General features: G+C 42.3%; 1 protein-coding gene across 4 annotated transcripts in view; it reads left to right on the top strand.

Annotated features, from left to right (window-relative positions):
- LOC146866845 (scavenger receptor cysteine-rich domain-containing protein DMBT1-like) overlaps positions 1–20797 on the top strand; it is a 398665-nt gene that overhangs the window by 117524 nt on the left and 260344 nt on the right. For all 4 annotated transcript variants that reach the window (XM_085602310.1, XM_085602301.1, XM_085602292.1 and 1 more), the window contains exons 12-13: positions 3189–3461; positions 7565–7594. In XM_085602310.1, the coding sequence (XP_085458436.1) occupies positions 3189–3461; positions 7565–7594 (303 nt within the window). The remainder of the gene's footprint in view (positions 1–3188; positions 3462–7564; positions 7595–20797) is intronic.

The raw sequence follows: 20797 nt of genomic DNA, 5'->3' as shown, positions 1-20797 counted from the left end.
TAAACGTAGATTGTTCTAACTATTTTCACCTCACTCCATTGTGCCTGTCTTGCACCACTTTCAGTGTTAATATTTATTCAGTGTGTATATGATAAAGGTCTTGCTTCAGTCTATCAGACTGACCTATATTCTTTATATTAACCTGCTCATACTTTAGGTCCAGCAAGGCAGGATCTTCTTTACTGAGGACTCCCTACCCGCCATGTTCCCTCTAGGGTTTGATTTTTTACTCGACTGGGCTCAAGGTTTTGAAACAATCTTATTTCTACTATCCAGCATTCCCAATCATTTTGTGTTTTCAAAAAACCTTAAGTTATTTGCCATGACTTGGTTACTCATACTAGTTAGAGTAAAGTACCTTTAGTCTATGCTTCTTGCTATTTTTCATGATATTTATTTGTGCTATTCCTGCTATCTGTGTACATGTTTATATTTGGAGTGCGTTGGGTAAGGGAAGTGACTATTTTCCCGGCCACTGGCTAAATAGTATGTAATCTCTGCTGTTTACCCAGTGGCCTGCAGAAAAGTACATAATATCTGCTGTTTAGCCGACCAAAGGCAAAATAGAAGAGATGATGTTCAATTTGAATGGCCGTCTGATAAACAGTGTGAATGCAGTCGTTATTTAGCTGGCTGTAAAGAAAAAATGGGCTCCAGGCAATATTACGGTGGTGGCCATCATGTAATGAGGATGTGACATGTGGCAAGCATTTGAAAGTAAAGGAACATACACATGTACAATAGCTTGTACAGAGGTAAGTGCATAAAATAAGCATAGTTGTTTACAAATGAAGAAACAGAAAAAACATTTTTGAAAAAAAAAAAGCTATTGTTATATTCAAATAAGATGTAGGAAAAGAGACTTCAGCAAATGGCACACAGATGTTTTATACTGCAGTCTAAGAGTATTTGGCTGTCTCTTAAAAATGCGGAGTCTGTTTTTTAAGTATGCTACATAACTGTTTTATTCACTCATTTCAATACATTGTTTCTTTTATTGTATTGTGATATTCCTGATCCTCCTCATGATGATGTATGATGACTGTGCTCTTTTTGGGCTTCTTATGGATGGCCTTGTGCTAGCTTTAGGCTTCCTGTATTGTATTTCAAACCTGGCAACACAGCAGCAGTCAACAAGCAGCAACAAACGGGAATGCTGACAGATAGGTGGTTTCTGGCCCCAGAGATAGGGGCCCATACTGAAGGCAATTGGTGCTTGGGCTACAGAGCTTTGAGGCACATGCAAGAGGTAAATTGAGTGAGACAGAGTAATGAGGCTTCTGTGGGATGGGGAAGTCAAAACAGGAGACAAGTAAATAATGCATCTGGATAATTCACAGTTATTCTTTCACTCTGCTGCCTGTGAATAAACACTCTTTTTCTTATTATTCACCCAGCAGAGGAGGTTTATGGTACAGATGCTTATTGGTCTCATTTCATGAGGGGCCCCTTCAGCCACATTTATATTTTAGTAACCTGAACAATGTATCTTGGGAATGGTAGTTTTGAATTTGTTCATGTAAAGGAGTGTTTTAAGTGGGTAAGGCCCTGTGTATAGCGAGCTTCTGTTTCTTTGCTTTCTGAGTTTCTGTTCTTGAAAGTGCTGACACAGTAAAAGACACCTGAAAGTCCTCAACTCCCAAAAATGTCTGTGCCTGGTTTGCAGGCTGTACCTGACTAAGCTCATTGTGGAGTCGGGCTGGGGAAGGAAAGAGTAGGACCAGTAGGAACGAGGATGATGACAAGTAGGAGAATAAGGGCCAGGAGGTGGACCACCAAGAGGACTGGGACAACCAGAGCCATGAGGACCTGGACAAGAAGAACTAGGCCCAGGGAGACATAATCTCCAAGGACCAGGCTTATCAATCACAAAGGGGACTGGGAACAAGCAGACAATGAGCAACCATTGACAAAGTCAATAGTCCTGGCTTGTTGTAGATGTAATGTTACTTGTTGCTTTCATATATCTGGAGGCAATGACAGAAGCAGCAAGATGTCAGTCGGAAGACACGCTATGATAAGCACAGATTTTTAGCTTAAATGTTTTGAGCCACGCCCTTAAATACATTGGTCACGCCCCTTTAAGAGACCCCCCCCTGTTATTCATCCCACTTAAAGCACTGTACAAAATCAAACACAGTACAATACAATACAATACCAGTCTTAATCCTGCAGAAAACAATACCCCATTTTTAGAGCTATCAGCTCGATGGCTTCTTTACAAATTGCTATCTGCAAAATAAGGACTGTATAGTTTTTATGCTACTTAATGCTCCTTCATAAGTTTGCCACAGACTTAGAACCGAAAGCATAAAAATACACGAACACCACTAAGAGAGGTTGGAGAAAAACATAAAATAGGATGACACAATTATCACAAAACATTTCTAAAAGTAAGAATTGTTCTAGGGTATCCTATGAATGTCTATGCATAATCAGACATTGTTTACTGCCAGAAAAAGTGCCACAAAGTGCTGGAATTCTTCCTCATTCAGGATGGATGTTATTAGAAGTGGGAACCTGTCCTCAAATCTTTTAACTCTTCAAAACCCTCAAGAATACAAACAAGTATCCTCTGAACAAACCTGAATTTGCAGTTCAAACCATTGGTTATGTATGTTACTTGTAATATTAAACACTAATGTCCTTATTTAGACACTGCCAGATGGCCTGATGCTTCCACCAGGGGGGTGATCTTCCCTAGCAAAGCACTATCCTATTTAGAGAGCCCCCATACTTGGCGGGGACCTCTGTGCTGTAAAGCGAACCACTGGCACAATTTTTCTGAGAGGCCATATTTAAATTGCCAATTAGGCAATTTTTATGCTGGGAGAAAACAAACTCCAAAAGCAGGAGTTTGTTTTCTCTAGGGGGAGGAGACAGGCAATGCAAGTGAATGAAAGTCACCTGCTGTCAGAACAAATGGGTAATGACACTAACCCAGGGATCACAGGAGTTTTAGGGCCATATAAATCCGTATTTAGATTGGATTGGTCCCCTGGTGAGTGGACTGCTGGGGCAGGGATTACAGTCACTGGAGCAATCGTTACTAACTCGTACTTAATGTCTAGTTTTGCTATTGTTTTGGTCTCTGCTTCTTTGCAATGCCTCATAACTTTGGCCCCTCCTGCTGGAGCTAGGCCCACATACCATTGTAAACTTTTCCAACCCTTTACTTTCTCCAACAGAGGAATATCCCGTCGCTAGACTTGTTGATGGCTGGAGTCGCTGTGCCGGGCGTGTAGAATTATACAATGATGGAGCCTGGCAACCAGCATGCACTTATCAGTGGGGAATGAATCAAGCACAGACCATATGCCACATGCTCAACTGTGGAGAGCCGATTTCTGCCCCAAGTGCCAATTGCCTTGAATACGGGCCATGCCAGTCATACTGTCCAAGTAACAGCGGGAATGGTCTTACCAGCAGCCAATGTGAAGAAGCAGCAACCATCTGCGCAGGTATGCTCTCCTTGGAAGTCATGGCCCTTCACAGACCAACAACACTTTGAATGGTTGAATTTGTTGGATGTAAATGTAACTGTCAAGCTTTACGATATTATGACTAATGATGGTATTAAAGCCTGTTTAGGCCCCAATTTTCATTAGGTAACATTCCTAAGATATAGCGAGATAGTTTCAAAGGATCACACATCGTGTTCACATGGAGAAGACAAGTTTAGAATTGAGGCAGCCAAGTATCAGAGCAGAAGATTTAACCCGTAGAACAGTCCCTTCTGACTGGACTGTTTTGCACACCGCCTGGCAGGTAAAGGAGCATACCGAGGGCTGTAGACTCTGCAGGGCTTGCACAACACTTACTGTGTGACTATCCTAATTTTCAGAGTCTCCAGCCGTGCAGGAAGCCAATTTATTTTCCAAATGGCAGCGCACCTCTTAATCTAATCCTAAAGAACCATGGCATAGCTGCTAGGATGGCTCTGTTATTGCTGCCCTATCCAGAGCTGTACTGAATATTGTTTTTTCCATACACTCATTCCTGTGCTATTGCAAAATATGGATAATGACCAATGTGGTTGTACCCTCAACAGTTTGGGCAACATTTATCATCCAACGGCCTTTTGGTTTCAGTGGTAAGGCCTTGCTACTCAGACGGTGTTCGGCTCCTGACTCCTTCATGTTGGTTACATCGAGAGCTCATCATCAACATTTTTTGTTAATCTAATATATCAGGTTGAATCCTTTATGTCTGGCTTACCGATCGCCGAGTACTGAATTTTCCTTTGCAAATTCAGAATTCTTTTCCTTTCCCTGAGTACTTGCGAGCCGCTTAGCTGTCGTTCCACACAGTTGCATTGTATCATTCAACCCATCTAAACATTCGAAACCGGACTATTCACCACTCCAGTCAGGGTGTGAGATATCCCTTACTCCATCGATACTGTGCCTCAGAGGATTTTTTCTCCCGTCATTGTTTCTCACTTCCGAGACTCCCGTGCTTTTGGGTATCAAGAAATGCTATTGTGTGGGTTCTACTGATTAAGGCACTTCTGTGCCGTAATGCATGTAGACACCATTTGGTCCTTATATATACAAATCCTCTGCACATGTTTAAAAGTAAATACATAAAGTTTCATAAAATATCACAATGATCCTTTTCTTTGTATTTGCAGATGTCTTTAATTCAAGATCTTAAGCCTTCTTAGCCAACACGTGCTTCATCGCTGTTACAGGTGATTACCCCGCTACTTCTTCAGGGCTGATGTCAGTTTCAAGTAGTCTCTTAGTTCTGGTGATAATTCCAACCCGGAAGGGGTTGCGATAATTTCTGCACCTGGAGAGGTAGACTATTTAGTCTCTTGTCCGAATATCTTAATGTGCTTCCAAGTGTAAGGGAGTTTCTTTTAGAAGAACTGCCACATCCGGCAGTATTAGGTAGAACCCCCTATATCTCCAGGCCATGGCCTGCTTGCAGTGCAAATTGGCCTGATTTAAAAGAAACTCCCTTACACTTGGAAGCACATTAAGACATTCAGACAAGAGACTAAATAGTCTGCCTCTCCAGGCGCACAAATTATAGGAACCCCTTCCCGGTTGGAGTTATCACCGGAACTAAGAGATTACTTGAAACTGACCTCAGCCCTGAAGAAGGCGCGGGGTAATCCCCTGCAACAGCGATGATACATGTGTTGGCTAAGAAGTCTTAAGATCTTGAATTAAAGACATCTGAAAATACAAAGACAGGCATCAGTGTGGTATTTTATCAAACTTTATGTATTTACTTTTAAATGTGTGCAGAGGATCTGTATATATAGTAGAGTGGTCTGCTGGCCACGCACTTGAGGATTTGGTGGTTTTTCCCTACCTTAGGCACCGTGCCAGATTACTTGCCATAACTGATTTGTACTTGTGATAGACCTTAGAGCACCATTTTGTATACCTACCATTTGGTTCTTAGCCACTAACTGCTCATTGGAACGAATTTGTTTTCTGACTCACCCATTGTCGCTACATTGAACCCATAGTTTTAATTATTGATGGTCATTTAATGTAGACTGATCAGTTACTTCAGGACCAATCATATGTATCAAGTTTTGAGAAACTGCACGCTATTTGTATGGCTAATGTCAAGTGAGTATGTTTATGTATATTTTTGTCTTCATTTTAACGAATGCTTGAGTGAACGTAGACATGATTATCATAAGAATGTGGATTTATCTATATTTAATATGTATTGTACTACTTTTATAAAATATATTTTGTACTTACTGAGATCATGCTCCTTCAGGTTTAATTATAAATTATTATAATTTTTTGAGTTGCCTTAGGTCTTTCCACTTGTACTGTGAGGCTAAGACATGGCCTCTCAGGAGACCAGGCATGGCCTTACTGTACAGTGGCGGGACATGCCATGAGATGAAGAGGTTAAGGTATGGCTTAGAGTTGTAAGAAGTGGCTGAGATTAATTCCACCATTCTCCCTGTCACTTTTTATTAGGCCTGGGTGGAATTTTTATTCTGCTGGAATAGTAATAGTAATTTCAGTATTTCTGCATTAGTCTTGAACATGGGATTACCATTAATAATAATATTACTCCTACTCACGTAATTAAGAGTAAGATGGGGGAAAGAAAATCCTATCACAAGAGCACATTTAGCAAGCGCAAGAAGCTACTCACACTCACTATTTGTGCTCTGCTGCATTTAGCCCTATTTCTTAGCACTAAATGCGTCCCGGGTCCATTGAGGATGCAAGGGTGAATTTTGCACTAAGAGAATAACGCTAAATTTCGGGAGTAAGGTGGGTGAAAATTCTAACCAAAGAGCACATTTTGCGAACTGATGCTATTTGTATTCTGTTGCATTTAGGGCTATTTCTTAGCGTAAAAGTATCCTTGCGTCCATTTTGTCCATTTGGAATGCGGGGAGGGCATTTTTGTGCTCAGAAATAGCGCTAAATGCAGAATTCTCTTCTTGCGTAGTTCCACATACTTTTTTGGAACTGTTAGGTAGTTCCACGTGATTAGGCTACTTGTGTGAATTATGCCCACCCCCTACATTTTTATACATTTTTTATGTCTTGACATATATAAACCAGACGTAAAAACATAACACAGTATACAGTGCTCTGAATCAGCCCTAGTCAGCCATTGGTTTGTTTAAGTCAGGCCTTTTCAGCCACTACTTTGAAGCTCAGAGCTATACATCAATTCCTACATATATAAAATGCCTATATATATAAAACTAATATTTCAAATGTCTTTAAAGCTTTAATATGATATTCATTATATAGCCACTGATTTCACAGAATGCTCAAGCTTAGTCTCACTTTCATGGAGAGAATGCTGATTTTGCAAACAGCAAATATAGAGTTGGACAATTTGTGCTCAACCCTTCAACCTCAATATTAGGAAGCATTAGTATGGCCAGTACCCAGGACTTTAATGTTGTAATGCAGGCAAACATAGACATGCTCAAATGTGCATCATGAATGTCTGTTTGCCTGTGTTAGCATATTAAAGCCAGCCCTTCTAGTTTTGCCAGTGCTTGTTTTTTTCCTCAATGATACACATTAGGAATATACCTAAGCGTCTATTCTGTAGCTTATTGTGTCATAGGTCTTAAGCTGCACCTCACTGATGAGGTCAACAATGCGGAAACCTGTCAGAGGGTTCCTGGTCACAGATTACATGACCTGTCAGTTCTAGGTGAACTATTCCCATTGGAGCAGCATCAAGGCTGATTTGCAAATGGATGGTCACACTTTGTAGTGAGCTAGCAAGTAAAGACTGAAAGGAGACCATGGTAATATCATTGGCTGAAATTATTTCAAGAATTCTACAGATTGTCAAGCAGCAGATCAGGGCCTCACAATTTTTGAGCAAGACGTGAAATTCCAGTCTGTTTGCAGATGTAGGATATTGTTGCGGAGGGGTTGTCGTGGGTAGGGAGATATTTTGCAACTTGCTTTTGCCAGCATTAAAAATTGTAAAAAAAATGCCTTTCTCCCAATTATAACCCTAATTGTATATATTCGTATTGCTTTATTTAACATTGATCAACACACATTTTCTGATTTGGATTTTTTCTTGTATTTTTTCACAGATGCTGTGACGACAACAGAGTGTCCACCTGGTAGGTGCAGCTGTCCTCGATAGTAACACAAAAAGTGGAAACCCCATAACAAGTTAGGGAATACGCCATGGCCTTGGCCTTTCACAGCAGCTCCTAAGTAGAAGTGGAAGAAATTGAGATTACACCCGTGTAATTTGTGTAATGGTGTAAGTAAGCTTGTCATAGGAAGTTCCAGATATTATAGCATTATGCCACTTCACATCAGAAGGCCAAGAGGAGCTTGCATGATGCTTACCTGCACATCACAAACGCCTCCCTTTTTGCCCCATACAATTTAATGATGGGTAAGAATGCCCAGTTTACCCATCGATGTCCGTTCGGAAGTTATTGGCAGTACTAGTCAAGAAGCATACCTAAAATACATGAAGACCCTCAGGACACAGCTTGAGAAATCGAGCAATCTGGCGACTGAGTTTAAAATGGAATGCATGAAAGGCTCGTAATATGGAAAAAGCTTGCATTTAACATAGTCACGACTATAATGCACTTTCACATAGGTACCTGAAACATGATACTTGAATAATTGCAGTTCCCCATCTGTAGAGGAGGATGACTTCTAGGTTCTCCTTACAAAATAATGGGGTTACCCAAAAAAGGCCATATGTCCTGGGTAGAATTTGATACAAACAACAAAGTTATCCCAATGTAAAATATAAAAAACAAAAACAAATTCACTCAGGCTATTCAGTATTACTCTTAGTATCTCGATCCTGCAAGTGATAAAAATAAGAGGGGGTGGAGAGAAACAAAAAAGTGCAACAGAGCCAATAAATATGCAAATAAATCAAAATGTATTTAAAAATTGTTATTATATACACATCGTTTCAAATGCAAAGGTTTCTCGATTATATGCAGAACAAAGTGCTCGTGCAAAAGTGACAGGTGGCTGAAAATGTTAACAACGCAAAAAAAAAAAACTATTAGTGCACACAGGCAACTGCATTCAGTCTTTCTGCAGTAAAGATAAGTAACCCAATTCACATCCATGAAGTAGAGGTGTGTGCTTGAATCAATCAACTCCCTTCAGTCCAGGCTTCACTGATCAGGTTGTCAACGTTTCGATCCAAAGAAAAGAGATAATTCATAACCACATACGTGGGTCTTCATCAGAACATAAAACGGAGATGAGGTGACCTGGAGTCCCACACTGCTCTTCCCTGAGCTGGGTTGGGTGAGTGAAATGATTATTTCTAAACGAAGGTACAAGGGCTCCTTCATCTAGGTGAAAAGCGTATTACTGTGTTCCAAAAAGAAATCAGCGGATCCCTGAATGTGACATCTCAACACAAATTTCCCTTCCAAAAGAATTGGGTTAGGGCAACAATGAATACTTTAATCAATATATTCAGGGTGGGAGAGCCCTTCATTCAAACGCAATCTAATGAGTGCTCCGAAACAAAGTATCCCTTTCTCCCTCTTGGCCACAAGACCTCCTTTTTGCCCTAGACGAGGAGCCCATGTGCCTTTTTAACATACTTGAAAGTAACAAGTGACTCCCTACCTGAGAGCAACAACCAACCCAAAACCTATAATATGAAACCCAATCCACCTCAAGATTCCACTACTCATTATGCTCCCCAAGCAAACTTAAACTTAAAAAATCCACATTAAATCCAATCCATACACTTAAAATATACTATTGCGTAGTAAAAGACCCCTCTTTTGTCTTCAAGGCACTACATTTGACTCTATGTTTACATTTCAAAAACACATTTGTTTACTATTTCCTTGTGTACAATATAGAAACAATGCAGTCTTTTCTTGTTTGAAGCTGTCCTCCGCATTCAATTCCTAGTTTCATCACATTTGGTCTTTTGTTGTAAATTATTTATGGGTTTTCGACTATATGCATTGCTTTCATTTAAAATAATTCTTTATTCTTCTGTCCACCTAAACGTAGATTGTTCTAACTATTTTCACCTCACTCCATTGTGCCTGTCTTGCATCACTTTCATTGTTAATATTTATTCAGTGTGTATATGATAAAGTTCTTGCTTCAGTCTATCAGACTGACCTATATTCTTTGTATTAAGAAAGGCAGGATCTTCTTTACTGAGGTCTCCCTACCCACCATGTTCCCTCTAGGGTTAGATTTTTTACTCGGCTGGGCTCAAGGTTTTGAAACAATCCTATTTCTACTATCCAGCATTCCCGATCATTTTGTGTTTTCAAAAAACCTTCAGTTATTTGCCATGACTTGGTTACTCATACCAGTTAGAGTAAGTAACTTTAGTCTATGCTTCTTTCGATTTTTCATGATATTTATTTGTGCTATTCCTGCTATCTTTGTACATGTTTATATTTGGAGTGCTTTGGGTAAGGAAAGTGACTATTTTCCCGGCCACTGGCCAAATAGTATGTAATCTCTGCTGTTTAACCAGTGGCCTGTAGAAAAGTACCTAATATCTGCTGTTTAGCCGACCATAGGCAAAATAGAAGAGATGATGTTCAATTTGAATGGCCGTCTGATAAACAGTGTGAATGCAGTCGTTATTTAGCTGGCTGTAAAGAAAAAATGGGCTCCAGGCAATATTACGGTGGTGGCCATCTTGTAATGAGGATGTGACATTTGGCAAGCATTTGAAAGTAAAGGAACATACACATGTACAATAGTTTGTACAAAGGTAAGTGCATACATTAAGCTTACTTGTTTACAAATGAAGAAACAGAAAAACCATTTTTGAAAAAAAAATATGCTATTGTAATATTCAAATAAGATGTAGGAAAAGTGGCTTCAGCATATGGCACACAGGTGTTTTATACTGCAGTCTAGGAGTATTTGACTGTCTCCAAAATATGCGGAGTCTGTTTTTTAAGTATGCTACATAACTGTTTCATTCACCCATATCAATACATTGTTTTTTAAATTGTTTTGTGATATTCCTGATCCTCCTTATGATGATGTATGATGATTGAGCTCTTTTTGGGCTTCTTATGGATGGCCTTGTGCTAGCTTCAGGCTTCTTGTATTGTATTTCAAACCTGACAACACAGCAGCAGTCAACAAGCAGCAACAAACGGGAATGCAGACAGATAGGTGGTTTCTGGGCCCCAGAGAGAAGGGCCCATACTGTAGGCAATCAGTGTTTGGGGCCACAGAGCTTTGAGGCACATGCAAGAGGTAAATTGAGTGAGATAGAGTAATGAGGCTTCTGTGGGATGGGGATGTCAAAACAGGAGACAAGTAAATAATGCATCTGGATAATTCACAGTTATTCTTTCACTCTGCTGCCTGTGAATAAACACTCTTTTTCTTACTATTCACCCAACAGAGTAGGTTTAGGACACAGATGCTTCTTGGTCTCATTTCATGAGGGACCCCTTCAGCCACATTTATATTTTAGTAACCTGAACAATGTATCTTGGGAATAGTAATTTTGAATTTGACCATGTAAAGAAGTGTTTTAAGTGGGTAAGGCCCTGTCTCTAGAGAGCTTCCGTTTCTTTGCTTTCTACGTTTCTGTTCTTGAAAGTGCTGACACAGTAAAAGACACCTGAAAGTCCTCACCCCCAAAAAATGTGTATGCCTGGTTTGCAGGCTGTACCTGACTAAGGTCATTGTGGATGGGAGCTGGGGAAGGAAAGAGTAGGACCAGCAGGAGGAGGATGTTGAAAAGTAGGAGAATAAGGGCCAGGAGGTGGAACACCAAGAGGGCTAGGACAACCAGAGCCAAGAGGACCTGGACAAGAAGAACTAAGCCCAGGGAGACATAATCTCCAAGGACCAGGCTTTTCAATCACAAAGGGGACTAGGAACAAACAGACAATGAGGAACAGGAAAAGGAAAAACAGCGCTAGGGGTACCAGGACCAGGGTGAAAAGGTTCAGGAGGGCCAGTAGGATGGGGAACTAGGATCTAATGGACAAGGGCTCAAAGGAACAGAAGGCCCGGGGTTGGCAGGAGCACGAGGCACTGGACCATAAAAGCTAGTAGGGCCTGAGCACACCTATCAGGACCAGAGGGACGACGACGACCAGGGCCAGGAGCAGCAGACCCAGGTAGATGGACCAAAGAAGACAACCACTACTTGGAGACCAGTGAAAAGAAGGACCAGAGACAGGAGGGCCACAACCACAGATATCAAATCAAGGAGAACCAAGGGGCCAGAAGTGAATAGACCAGGACCAAGAAGACCACAATTATAAAGAACCAGGACTAGCAGGACCTCCAGACCCTAGGTTAGAATGTTATGTTAACTGAATTTGTATGGTGCAGCTAGTCACCCGAGGGGTATCTAGGAGCTGGAGCAAATGTAAAGGTTGACTGCAGGAATTTAGATGAAGAGCCAGGTATTCAGCTTCTTTGAAATTTCAGAAGCAAGGAGGAGGCCCTAAGGTGAAGAGGGAGGTTGGCCCATGGTTTAGGTGTAAATATTAGAAGGTTCGCCCTCCTGATTTGCTTCTATGGATGTGGGGAGTGTATGCGAGAGAGAGAGAGAGAGAGAGAGGCAGAGTGCAGCTGGTGGAAGTGAAGGCAGAGTTGAGGTATGCTGGTCTGATGTTGTGCAGTTCCTTGTATGGATTTTGTTAGAAATTGTGTTAGTGGTTGACAGGGGTGTGAGACCTGGTCAAGCAGCAACTACAATCCTAATCAGGAAAAGGCACTAGCAGCCCCGAACTAACCTGTGCTCAACCAACTGGTAGCTTGGCAAAGAGCAGTCAGTCTAAGTGTCAGACTACACTTGGAGGCAATGTGTAGGGTATTTGTGCAACACTGCAAACAGTAAAACTGTGAAAAACAGAGCAGATTTCAATTAATAAATAAAGGCCAAAAGAACAAAAATCCAATCACTTGAACCGGAGTTATGAATTTTTAGAGAATAAACTGTAATGTAGCCCTTGAAAGCATAAAGTGACAACCACAGCTATGTGGTCTCACCTGATCTGGCCAAAGTGAAAAGATCAGGCCAACTGTGATGGAGCGTGGGCCAGATACAGTCCCATATTAGTCCCGCTGAATTTGTACCTTCTCAAATTTTGTGCCCAGAGTCCTGTTCGCATTGGAGAGAATTGCAAGGAGAGAGTCGCAGGTGGTGGTCAGCGAGGTGCGAAGAGAAGGCTGGGTGTCACAGACTGGCAGGCTGGGGCTTCACGGTGGTGGTGTTACCTGTGGGCTATCAATGCTGCTGTGCAAAGAGATAGATTGACAGCGGCTCGCTCTGATTTTTGGAGAGAGCGGTGCAGTTCCGGTTTGAACAGGCCTATTTGTGGTTACAAAGAGCCCACAAGCTTAATTTAATGAGCTTCAGAGCCACACCAGGGGTCCAGGACCTGAGAGGCACCTCTTGGAGGTCAATGACCTTACTGAAGACCGGTCGAGGAACTGTCGGGGACCCTCTTATGTTCCTGAGGGTCAGATCACGAGGCCAGCAGGCTAGCCCTTTGAGTCCCTATCGTGTCATGGGTTCAATATGGAGTTCTTCCTCCCTGGGCACGAGGGCAGCAGGCAGCAAGTCAACACAGCAGAGCAGTAGCTCCTTCAAAGTAGCAGTCCAGCAGAGTGTCAGTCGTTTAGCGGCATAGCAATTGTTCTTCCTGGCAGAGTATCCGCAGGTCCAGAAGTGTACTGAAGAGGTGGTATCTGAGGTCACCTATATATACCATGTTGCCCTGGTTCTGGAAGGTGAGAGAAGCTTCTAGACAGTGTCCTTGAAGTTCAAGGAATTTCCTGCCTCCCAGGCCCTACCTCCAAGATGGCTTCAGTAACAATGTGGGGTTGTTTATGCCCTTTGTGTGAAGGCAGGCAGGCTACAGGTACAAAAGTGCTAAGAGAAGGAAATTCTCAACTTTTTTAAAGTGTAATTTTCAAAATTGTAATGAAAAACCCGAGTTTACCATAAGTTAGGATTTAAAAATGTGACTCCAAAGACACCAAACATTAACTGACTATCTCTTCCCATTTGGAAATTACACTTATAAAATGTAATAGGGTAGGAGGTTGAAGTGCAGGTGTTACATCAAGTAGGTGTTCGCATCTGTGGTGGTTATACATTTGATGGTATCTTTGTGGATGATGGCAGGATCTCCACAAGGTTTGTAGTGGTGGTCTAGCAAGCAACTTCGTATTGTGCTGGGATGTGCTGGGATGGCCACAGCCAAGTCAGGAGCTGATCCGGGGTTCATCTAGGTCTGTTAGAAGGTCGGGTGAGCTGTTGTTTAAGAGAACACAGATTTCAATGGCAAGTTTTTTGAGTGAGTGAGTGTTTAGGCTCATGCATGTGAAGGTGTGCTGAGGGACAGGTTTGGTGATGGGTGGGGTGAGGTTGGGAGCCGGTGATGTAAAAGTCTGAGTGAGGGTGTATGTGGAGCCTGGTTCCTGCAACAGAAGTCACAGTGGGGGCAATACATATGTCCTCCTGTTCTGTGTGCTGCAGGGCTGCAGCAGTGAATTGAGTTGCATTCAGTGTTGAGCACATGGAGGGTTGCTGAACAGTAGTGGCAGATGGTGATCTGACTAGGGGTCATAGCACTGGGCATAGTTCAGGTGCAGGCAAGCGCACATGACCAGGGTCTAGGAGGGGGAGGACTGCAGGGAGTGGTGGGCTGGACTAGGGAAGAGGCATGGGATGAAGACGTGGGAAGAAGCAGGAGAGAAGCTAAAGACCAGGGACAGGAGGAGGAAAAGCACTAGAGGGGATTGGGAGGGGAACTGGGGGCTTAGAAACAGAGGTGAGAGCAAAAGGGTCAAAGAGAGTGAAAAAAGTATAAGAACCAAATTGAAAGCAAAGAGGCAACAGTAAGGCAAAAGGTTAAAGAATGAGATAAAGGTAATAAAGGAAAGGAAAGAGGCCAAAGTAAGGCAAAACTTCAAAGAGTGTGAAATAGGCAGGGTGAAGGAAGCAAGTGAGAAAAAAAGGAGCCAAGAAGAGGCAAAGATAGCACAAGTGAGTGTGAGAGCAAAAGAGCAAGAATGCAACCAAGGCACGAGGAATAAGATTGGGTCTGAAAGGGCTTAAGACTTGTCAGAGAACCAGTCGCAGCTAAGTGTAGAGCGGGGGCCTAGACATGACTGGGTGGATATAAAGGATGAGCAAGTCCAGGCCCAGTGGAACCAGGATCAGAAGGTCCATAAGGCTCAGACTCTGAGGGGATCCTATACCAAGAAGTAAATGAATCAGGGTGGTCTGCAACATGGGAACTAGAAGGACCAGTGCCAGAGGGTTGAGGAAGACCAGACCCAGGAGGGTCATTATAGGAGAACCTTGACAGAAGGGACCAGGTTCTGATGTACAAGAACAAGGAGAACAGGCAAACTAGGACACCAGGAGGACTAGTAGGATTAGGCTGGGGCAGGAGGACATAGGGAACAGAAGCACTAGTGAAACCAAGGTCAGTGGGTTCAGCTCTTGAAGACCCAATATATGAGGACCAAACAAAGGAGTAGCAGAACTAAGACCAGGACTACATAAAAAAGGAGAACCAGCACCAAAAGTAGGAACAGGCAAACTAGGGCACTTAATAAACCAATGGAGCAGGACCAAGAGGACTAATGGACGAGAATTAGGAGTGGAAAGGTCAAAGACTGGGGGCCTGTGAAACGGGAGACCCAGGTTACAAGGGAATAGGTGCAGGAGTACATGGGAATGACAACCAGACAAACACGGAAATACAGGGCCAGAAAGTTCAACGGCTAGAATCGGAGATCAAGGGACATCAGAACTAGGAAAAAAGAGGAAGCTCTGTGGTGGTCCAGGAAGAGTTACTGCAGAAATAACAACAAGTGTTCCTATAGTTCCTCACAAAAGAAAGAATGGTGTCAACATGAAGGCTGACATAAGTTAGTAGCACCGTGTAGACTTAATTGGAAAATCCATATGTCGGATTTGAATGCCCTCACACACCCTTGCAGGTGTCATGCTTCATCATATGGGCTGCTCCTCGTCGGGCTGCCAGTGCAATGCCCGACGGGCTCCCTCGAAGGGGCACTTTAGCGGAGATCTTTTAATCCGACTGCCATATAGGTGAAGTGCGGGTGTGGGGCCTGGTAGTTGTAGATATGAGGTAGTGTGATTAAAAGAAGGTAAGGAGTGCCAAGTGAAAACAAATTTTATTCTGGTGGCCTCCTACCTAAGATTAAAAACGTGTGTACATAGCACTCATACGGGTTTAATGTCCCTGATTGAAGTGGCATGTAGCTGTCAGAACTTGGTCAACATGTTTCTCGCAATGAGTATCTCTACTCGCGATTCTTCAAGACCTTATCAAAAAGCTATTATATCTACAATGTCTAGACCTATTCAGGTTGTGGTTGTAAATAGTCTACAAATTAAGACTCAATACCTGTTGGTGTCAGGAACTACCTGGAAAGAAAAAAGGTATGGTCAAATATTAAAACAAGTGCTTCAAGTATACGGTGGTATGTATGAAAACCTTCAATGTGACTCACACTCTATGACTTAAGTAAAATGTGGTGCAGAGTCGCAGCATCCAACAAGCTTTATAAAAGGACGAGGTGGTGGATCCCTTGGTGAGCTAAAGTGACTACTCGCCAAAGTGGAACATCTAATAAGAGTAACAGGCATCCATACAGTGGAAACTCACCCTAATCGGTCATTTGCCTGTCATCAACAGCACTCGGTGGACTGTACAAGGAATAGTATTCCTCAAAGTCAGAGGACTAGATTAAAAATGAGAAAATGCATAAAATATATGATCTAGTGTGGTAGTTTGCTTGAGCAAAAAGAGAATAAAACACTACAGAGTGGTGAGTTAACCAACAAAAGGAGGGCTGGTGTAAGATGGGTTTTCATGAGCAGTCTTGGAATACATGAAAGCCTGTCTCTTAGACTCGGTGTCTGTGGACCCAGGGGTTCAATATCAACCGTTCATGCGTGTGTGCTGGGGCTCGAAGGGACTAAAACTCCATCAAGGGGTCGGTATCTGGGTGTAAAAAGGAGTCATCCTTTGTGCTGGAAACATTGTCCCTGTAGTACTACCATTGATAAAGTTATACTTGTAGGTTGTACCTCGAGGAGTAAGAATGAAGTGGGGGTGAAGTGCTGTCGAGGTGTATTGGGATGGTTTCAAAATTTTGTTGATAACCCACTACAACCACGGAGTATGGCGGTTGTTAAAGGCACAGAAGCAGCGTACAGGTGTGATCGGATGGTTCCGAAATTATGTTGGTACCCCACTGTACACACCGAGTATGACGGTTGTTAAAAGGCACAGAAACAATGTAATGACGAATACAAGATAAATCGTCAAGAAACTGTGTAAGTTGGCTGCTATATGAGTTGCCAACTAATCGATCTAAACGGAGTGTGAAGGTTCTTGCATACTAGCGTTAGAGGAGCGGAAGCCCAGTTTTAACGATTGCAAAATCAATTGTCAGGGATATGTTGAATTGTCAGGGATATGTTGTGTGTAAGTGTCTCAAAAAAGCTTACATTACGCTGTGTGGAAGACGGACGATCAAGAATAAACAAGTACTTGGTGTACTTACATCACTGCTTCCCATGTAGCGTGCGTTCACCTACCCTCTCCACCGAGTCCGGGAGGTGAAGTGGTGGAGAGGGAGGTAGGACTTATGCGTGGGTGTAAGTCACGTGACCCGCCGCTGTGAGTGTGATATAGGGAGGGGGTTTAGTTTCGGTCGCCATATTGAAACGGAGTTCCTGCTCAGGAAAATAATGCCTAGATGTAGGCAGTGATGTATATTACATACCCTATAGGACTAGCGGCATACTATTTGGTATATGTACCTTAACTCATAGGGGATAATAAATATTAATCGCTGAGGGTAGGGAAGGTATTGTAGTAACGGTTCTACCATATGTTATTCCGCTTATGAACGACGGGTGGGCAGTAGTGTATTGTTGTGACAACTGCAATTTTTAATCCGCTGATTCCCGGTATACTTGTTTGTCATAACAAGTAGCACGGCTGAAGTATTAAAAGGGGGAGTGCACAGAGGAAGTAATGGGGTGGGATACACGGTATTCTTGTTTGTCATAACAAGTAACACTGCTAAAGTATTGGGAAGGGGAGAGTATGGTGGAGATAGAAGGCTTAAGCAAAGCTTATGGTAAAGAGCCAGCATCGGGTGGTGGATCCTCAAAAACCATATAAACAAATTGTGTCCCATCGTTCTAGATGGTATGATAAGAGCATCCTATATAGTGTGGAGAGGGTGTTCCGTGTATGCGAATGGATTGCTCTGGCCCCGACAGTATGTTATGTTATGCGCCCATGTTGGAGGTAACGGGTATTTAAGGGAAAGTGGTTGGATTAGACCTTAATTGTACCCCAGGGAATATCATCGTTTAGCCCATTGATGTGGGTGGATAAGCGGTGAATCCACCGTTGCTCTTTGGTAAACAGGCTCTGTTTAGTTGTATTAGGGTTAGATTCTAGAATCAGCCACCTCACTGAGTCGGGTGAGTGTTTGTGTTCAAGGAAGTGGACGCTGATCTTGGTGTTGTTTTTTAAGCAGCGGAAATTACTCCGATGTTCCGTGATACGTAGTTTAATGGGCCGAGTTGTCATCTCTATATCATATAGGTTGCAGGGGCACATTAGAAGGTAAATGCAATTAGCAGTGTTGCAGTTGGTGTGTGCTCTCATTTCCCAAGTAAAGGTATTGTTGAGGGTTATAGTCTTGTATATTGAGGTGAAAGCACATACTCTGCAACCCTTCACATGGATAGTGTCCTTTCAAGTCAAATACACTCATCATACGCTAGGGCCCATCACACTAAAATTCACACTATTACTCTATCCACACTGAATATAGGAGAGAAACCTAAACCAATCTGCATCTAAAACGAGGTCAATGCGACCATAAAGATATTGTCCTGAGTCATGATTTAAAACATAGGAAATACATTAGAAACTCAATAAATGACAAGTAAATAACCACCCGACACTGGAATTCAAACAAATGGTTGTTTATCTAAATTAGTTCAAATGAAAGTCAATCACTAGCAAATTCATTATTCTCATAGTTACCTATTCTAGCTAAATGGGTCAGGACAGGTCTCTCAGTAAAGTCTCTCGAGCTGCCGTCCTCAGCATAGGTTCAGGAAGAAGTGGCCTCAAAAATCTACAGACCCTCTCTAGCCTAGTAATATTTATAACAAAACTAGCGAAATAAAAGTATCAAACAAATTCTGAATGTCCGTTGAGCCGCTGAGCAAAGCGAGCAGGAAAGGATGTCACTTGGTAACATTTAGAAAACCTCCGCTCAGGAAAAATCACAAAAATAAAAACACGGAAGAAGGAAACTCGAGTTTGCAAGCGATACATTTATGAATGCTCTTCCTGGGTACCATAGCAGAGCCACCGCAGGTTTATCGTAGTTCATTGTGGCTTTATTCTTTTCCAAGGGCAATTGGAAGCATGCCCGAAGCTGCTGTCCTCAAGGAAACTTTTAAATCAGACAGAAGCTGTGGTCAGGTGACTTTCAACCATGTTCAGCAAGGCCTCTCGTCAAAATTCAATCACTCGAGCGCAGGCTGTAAATAGCAGCCATCTTTGTTTAGGCCAAAACGGACCATCTTAATTAAAAGAAACACAAAACAACGTTACCACATCATAATGATTATACAATGTTAATCCCCACTAATACCCTTATGTGTATGTAATTACCTAGCCGTCTGCAACACAAAGAAGCATTAGCACACGTTATTTTTAAAGCGCAAACTCGAAACAAATAGCACTCTTGCGATACTCATTTAATTAAATTGCACATATTATTAAGCAACATATATGCATTCCCACGTGTAGTTTCTCTCATTAGTAATGTTGGTTAATTAAGATTTTTAACAAAACTAATAATTAGTGATTATAAATTAGTAATTTTATTCATAACTTATAAACAAAACTGGAGCTTAAAACTCAATAATTTTTCAACAGAAAACTCTGCTCCAGCAAGAGCACACACCAACTGCAACACTGCTAATTGCATTTACCTTCTAATGTGCACCTGCGACCTATATTATATAGGGATGACAACTCGGCCCATTAAACTACGTATCACGGAACATCGGAGTAATTTCCGCTGTTTAAAAAACAACACCAAGATCAGCGTCCACTTCCTTGAACACAAACACTCACCCGACTCAGTGAGGTGGCTGATTCTAGAATCTAACCCTACTACAACTAAACAGAGCCTGTTTACCAAAGAGCAACGGTGGATTCACCGCTTATCCACCCACATCAATGGGCTAAACGATGATATTCCCTGGGGTACAATTAAGGTCTAATCCAACCACTTTCCCTTAAATACCCGTTACCTCCAACATGGGCGCATAACATAACATACTGTCGGGGCCAGAGCAATCCATTCGCATACACGGAACACCCTCTCCACACTATATAGGATGCTCTTATCATACCATCTAGAACAATGGGACACAATTTGTTTATATGGTTTTTGAGGATCCACCACCTGATGCTGGCTCTTTACCATAAGCTTTGCTTAAGCCTTCTATCTCCACCATACTCTCCCCTTCCCAATACTTTAGCAGTGTTACTTGTTATGACAAACAAGAATACCGTGTATCCCCCCCATTACTTCCTCTGTGCACTCCCCCTTTTAATACTTCAGCCGTGCTACTTGTTATGACAAACAAGTATACCGGGAATCAGCGGATTAAAAATTGCAGTTGTCACAACAATACACTACTGCCCACCCGTCGTTCAAAAGCGGAATAACATACGGTAGAATCGCTACTACAATACCTTCCCTACCCTCAGCGATTAATATTTATTATCCCCTATGAGTTAAGGTACATATACCAAATAGCATGTCGCTAGTCCTATAGGGTATGTAATATACATCACTGCCTACATCTAGGCATTATTTTCCTGATCAGGAACTCCGTTTCAATATGGCGACCGAAACTAACCCCCTCTCTATATCACACTCACAGCGGCGGGTCACGTGACTTACACCCACGCATAAGTCCTACCTCCCTCTCCACCACTTCACCTCCCGGACTCCGTGGAGAGGGTAGGTGAACGCACGCTACATGGGAAGCAGTGATGTAAGTACACCAAGTACTTGTTTATTCTTGATCGTCCGTCTTCCACACAGCTTAATGTAAGCTTTTTTGAGACATTTACACACAACATATCCCTGACGATTGATTTTGCAATCGTTAAAACTGGGCTTCCGCTCCTCTAACGCTAGTATGCAAGAACCTTCACACTCCGTTTAGATCGATTAGTTGGCAACTCATATAGCAGCCAACTTACACA

This window comes from Triturus cristatus, chromosome 1_2, assembly GCF_964204655.1.
Source record: "Triturus cristatus chromosome 1_2, aTriCri1.1, whole genome shotgun sequence".
In the NCBI taxonomy this organism is placed as follows: domain Eukaryota; kingdom Metazoa; phylum Chordata; class Amphibia; order Caudata; family Salamandridae; genus Triturus; species Triturus cristatus.
Note: the sequence above shows the minus strand (reverse complement) of the source record. Positions and strands in the feature narration are given on the sequence as shown.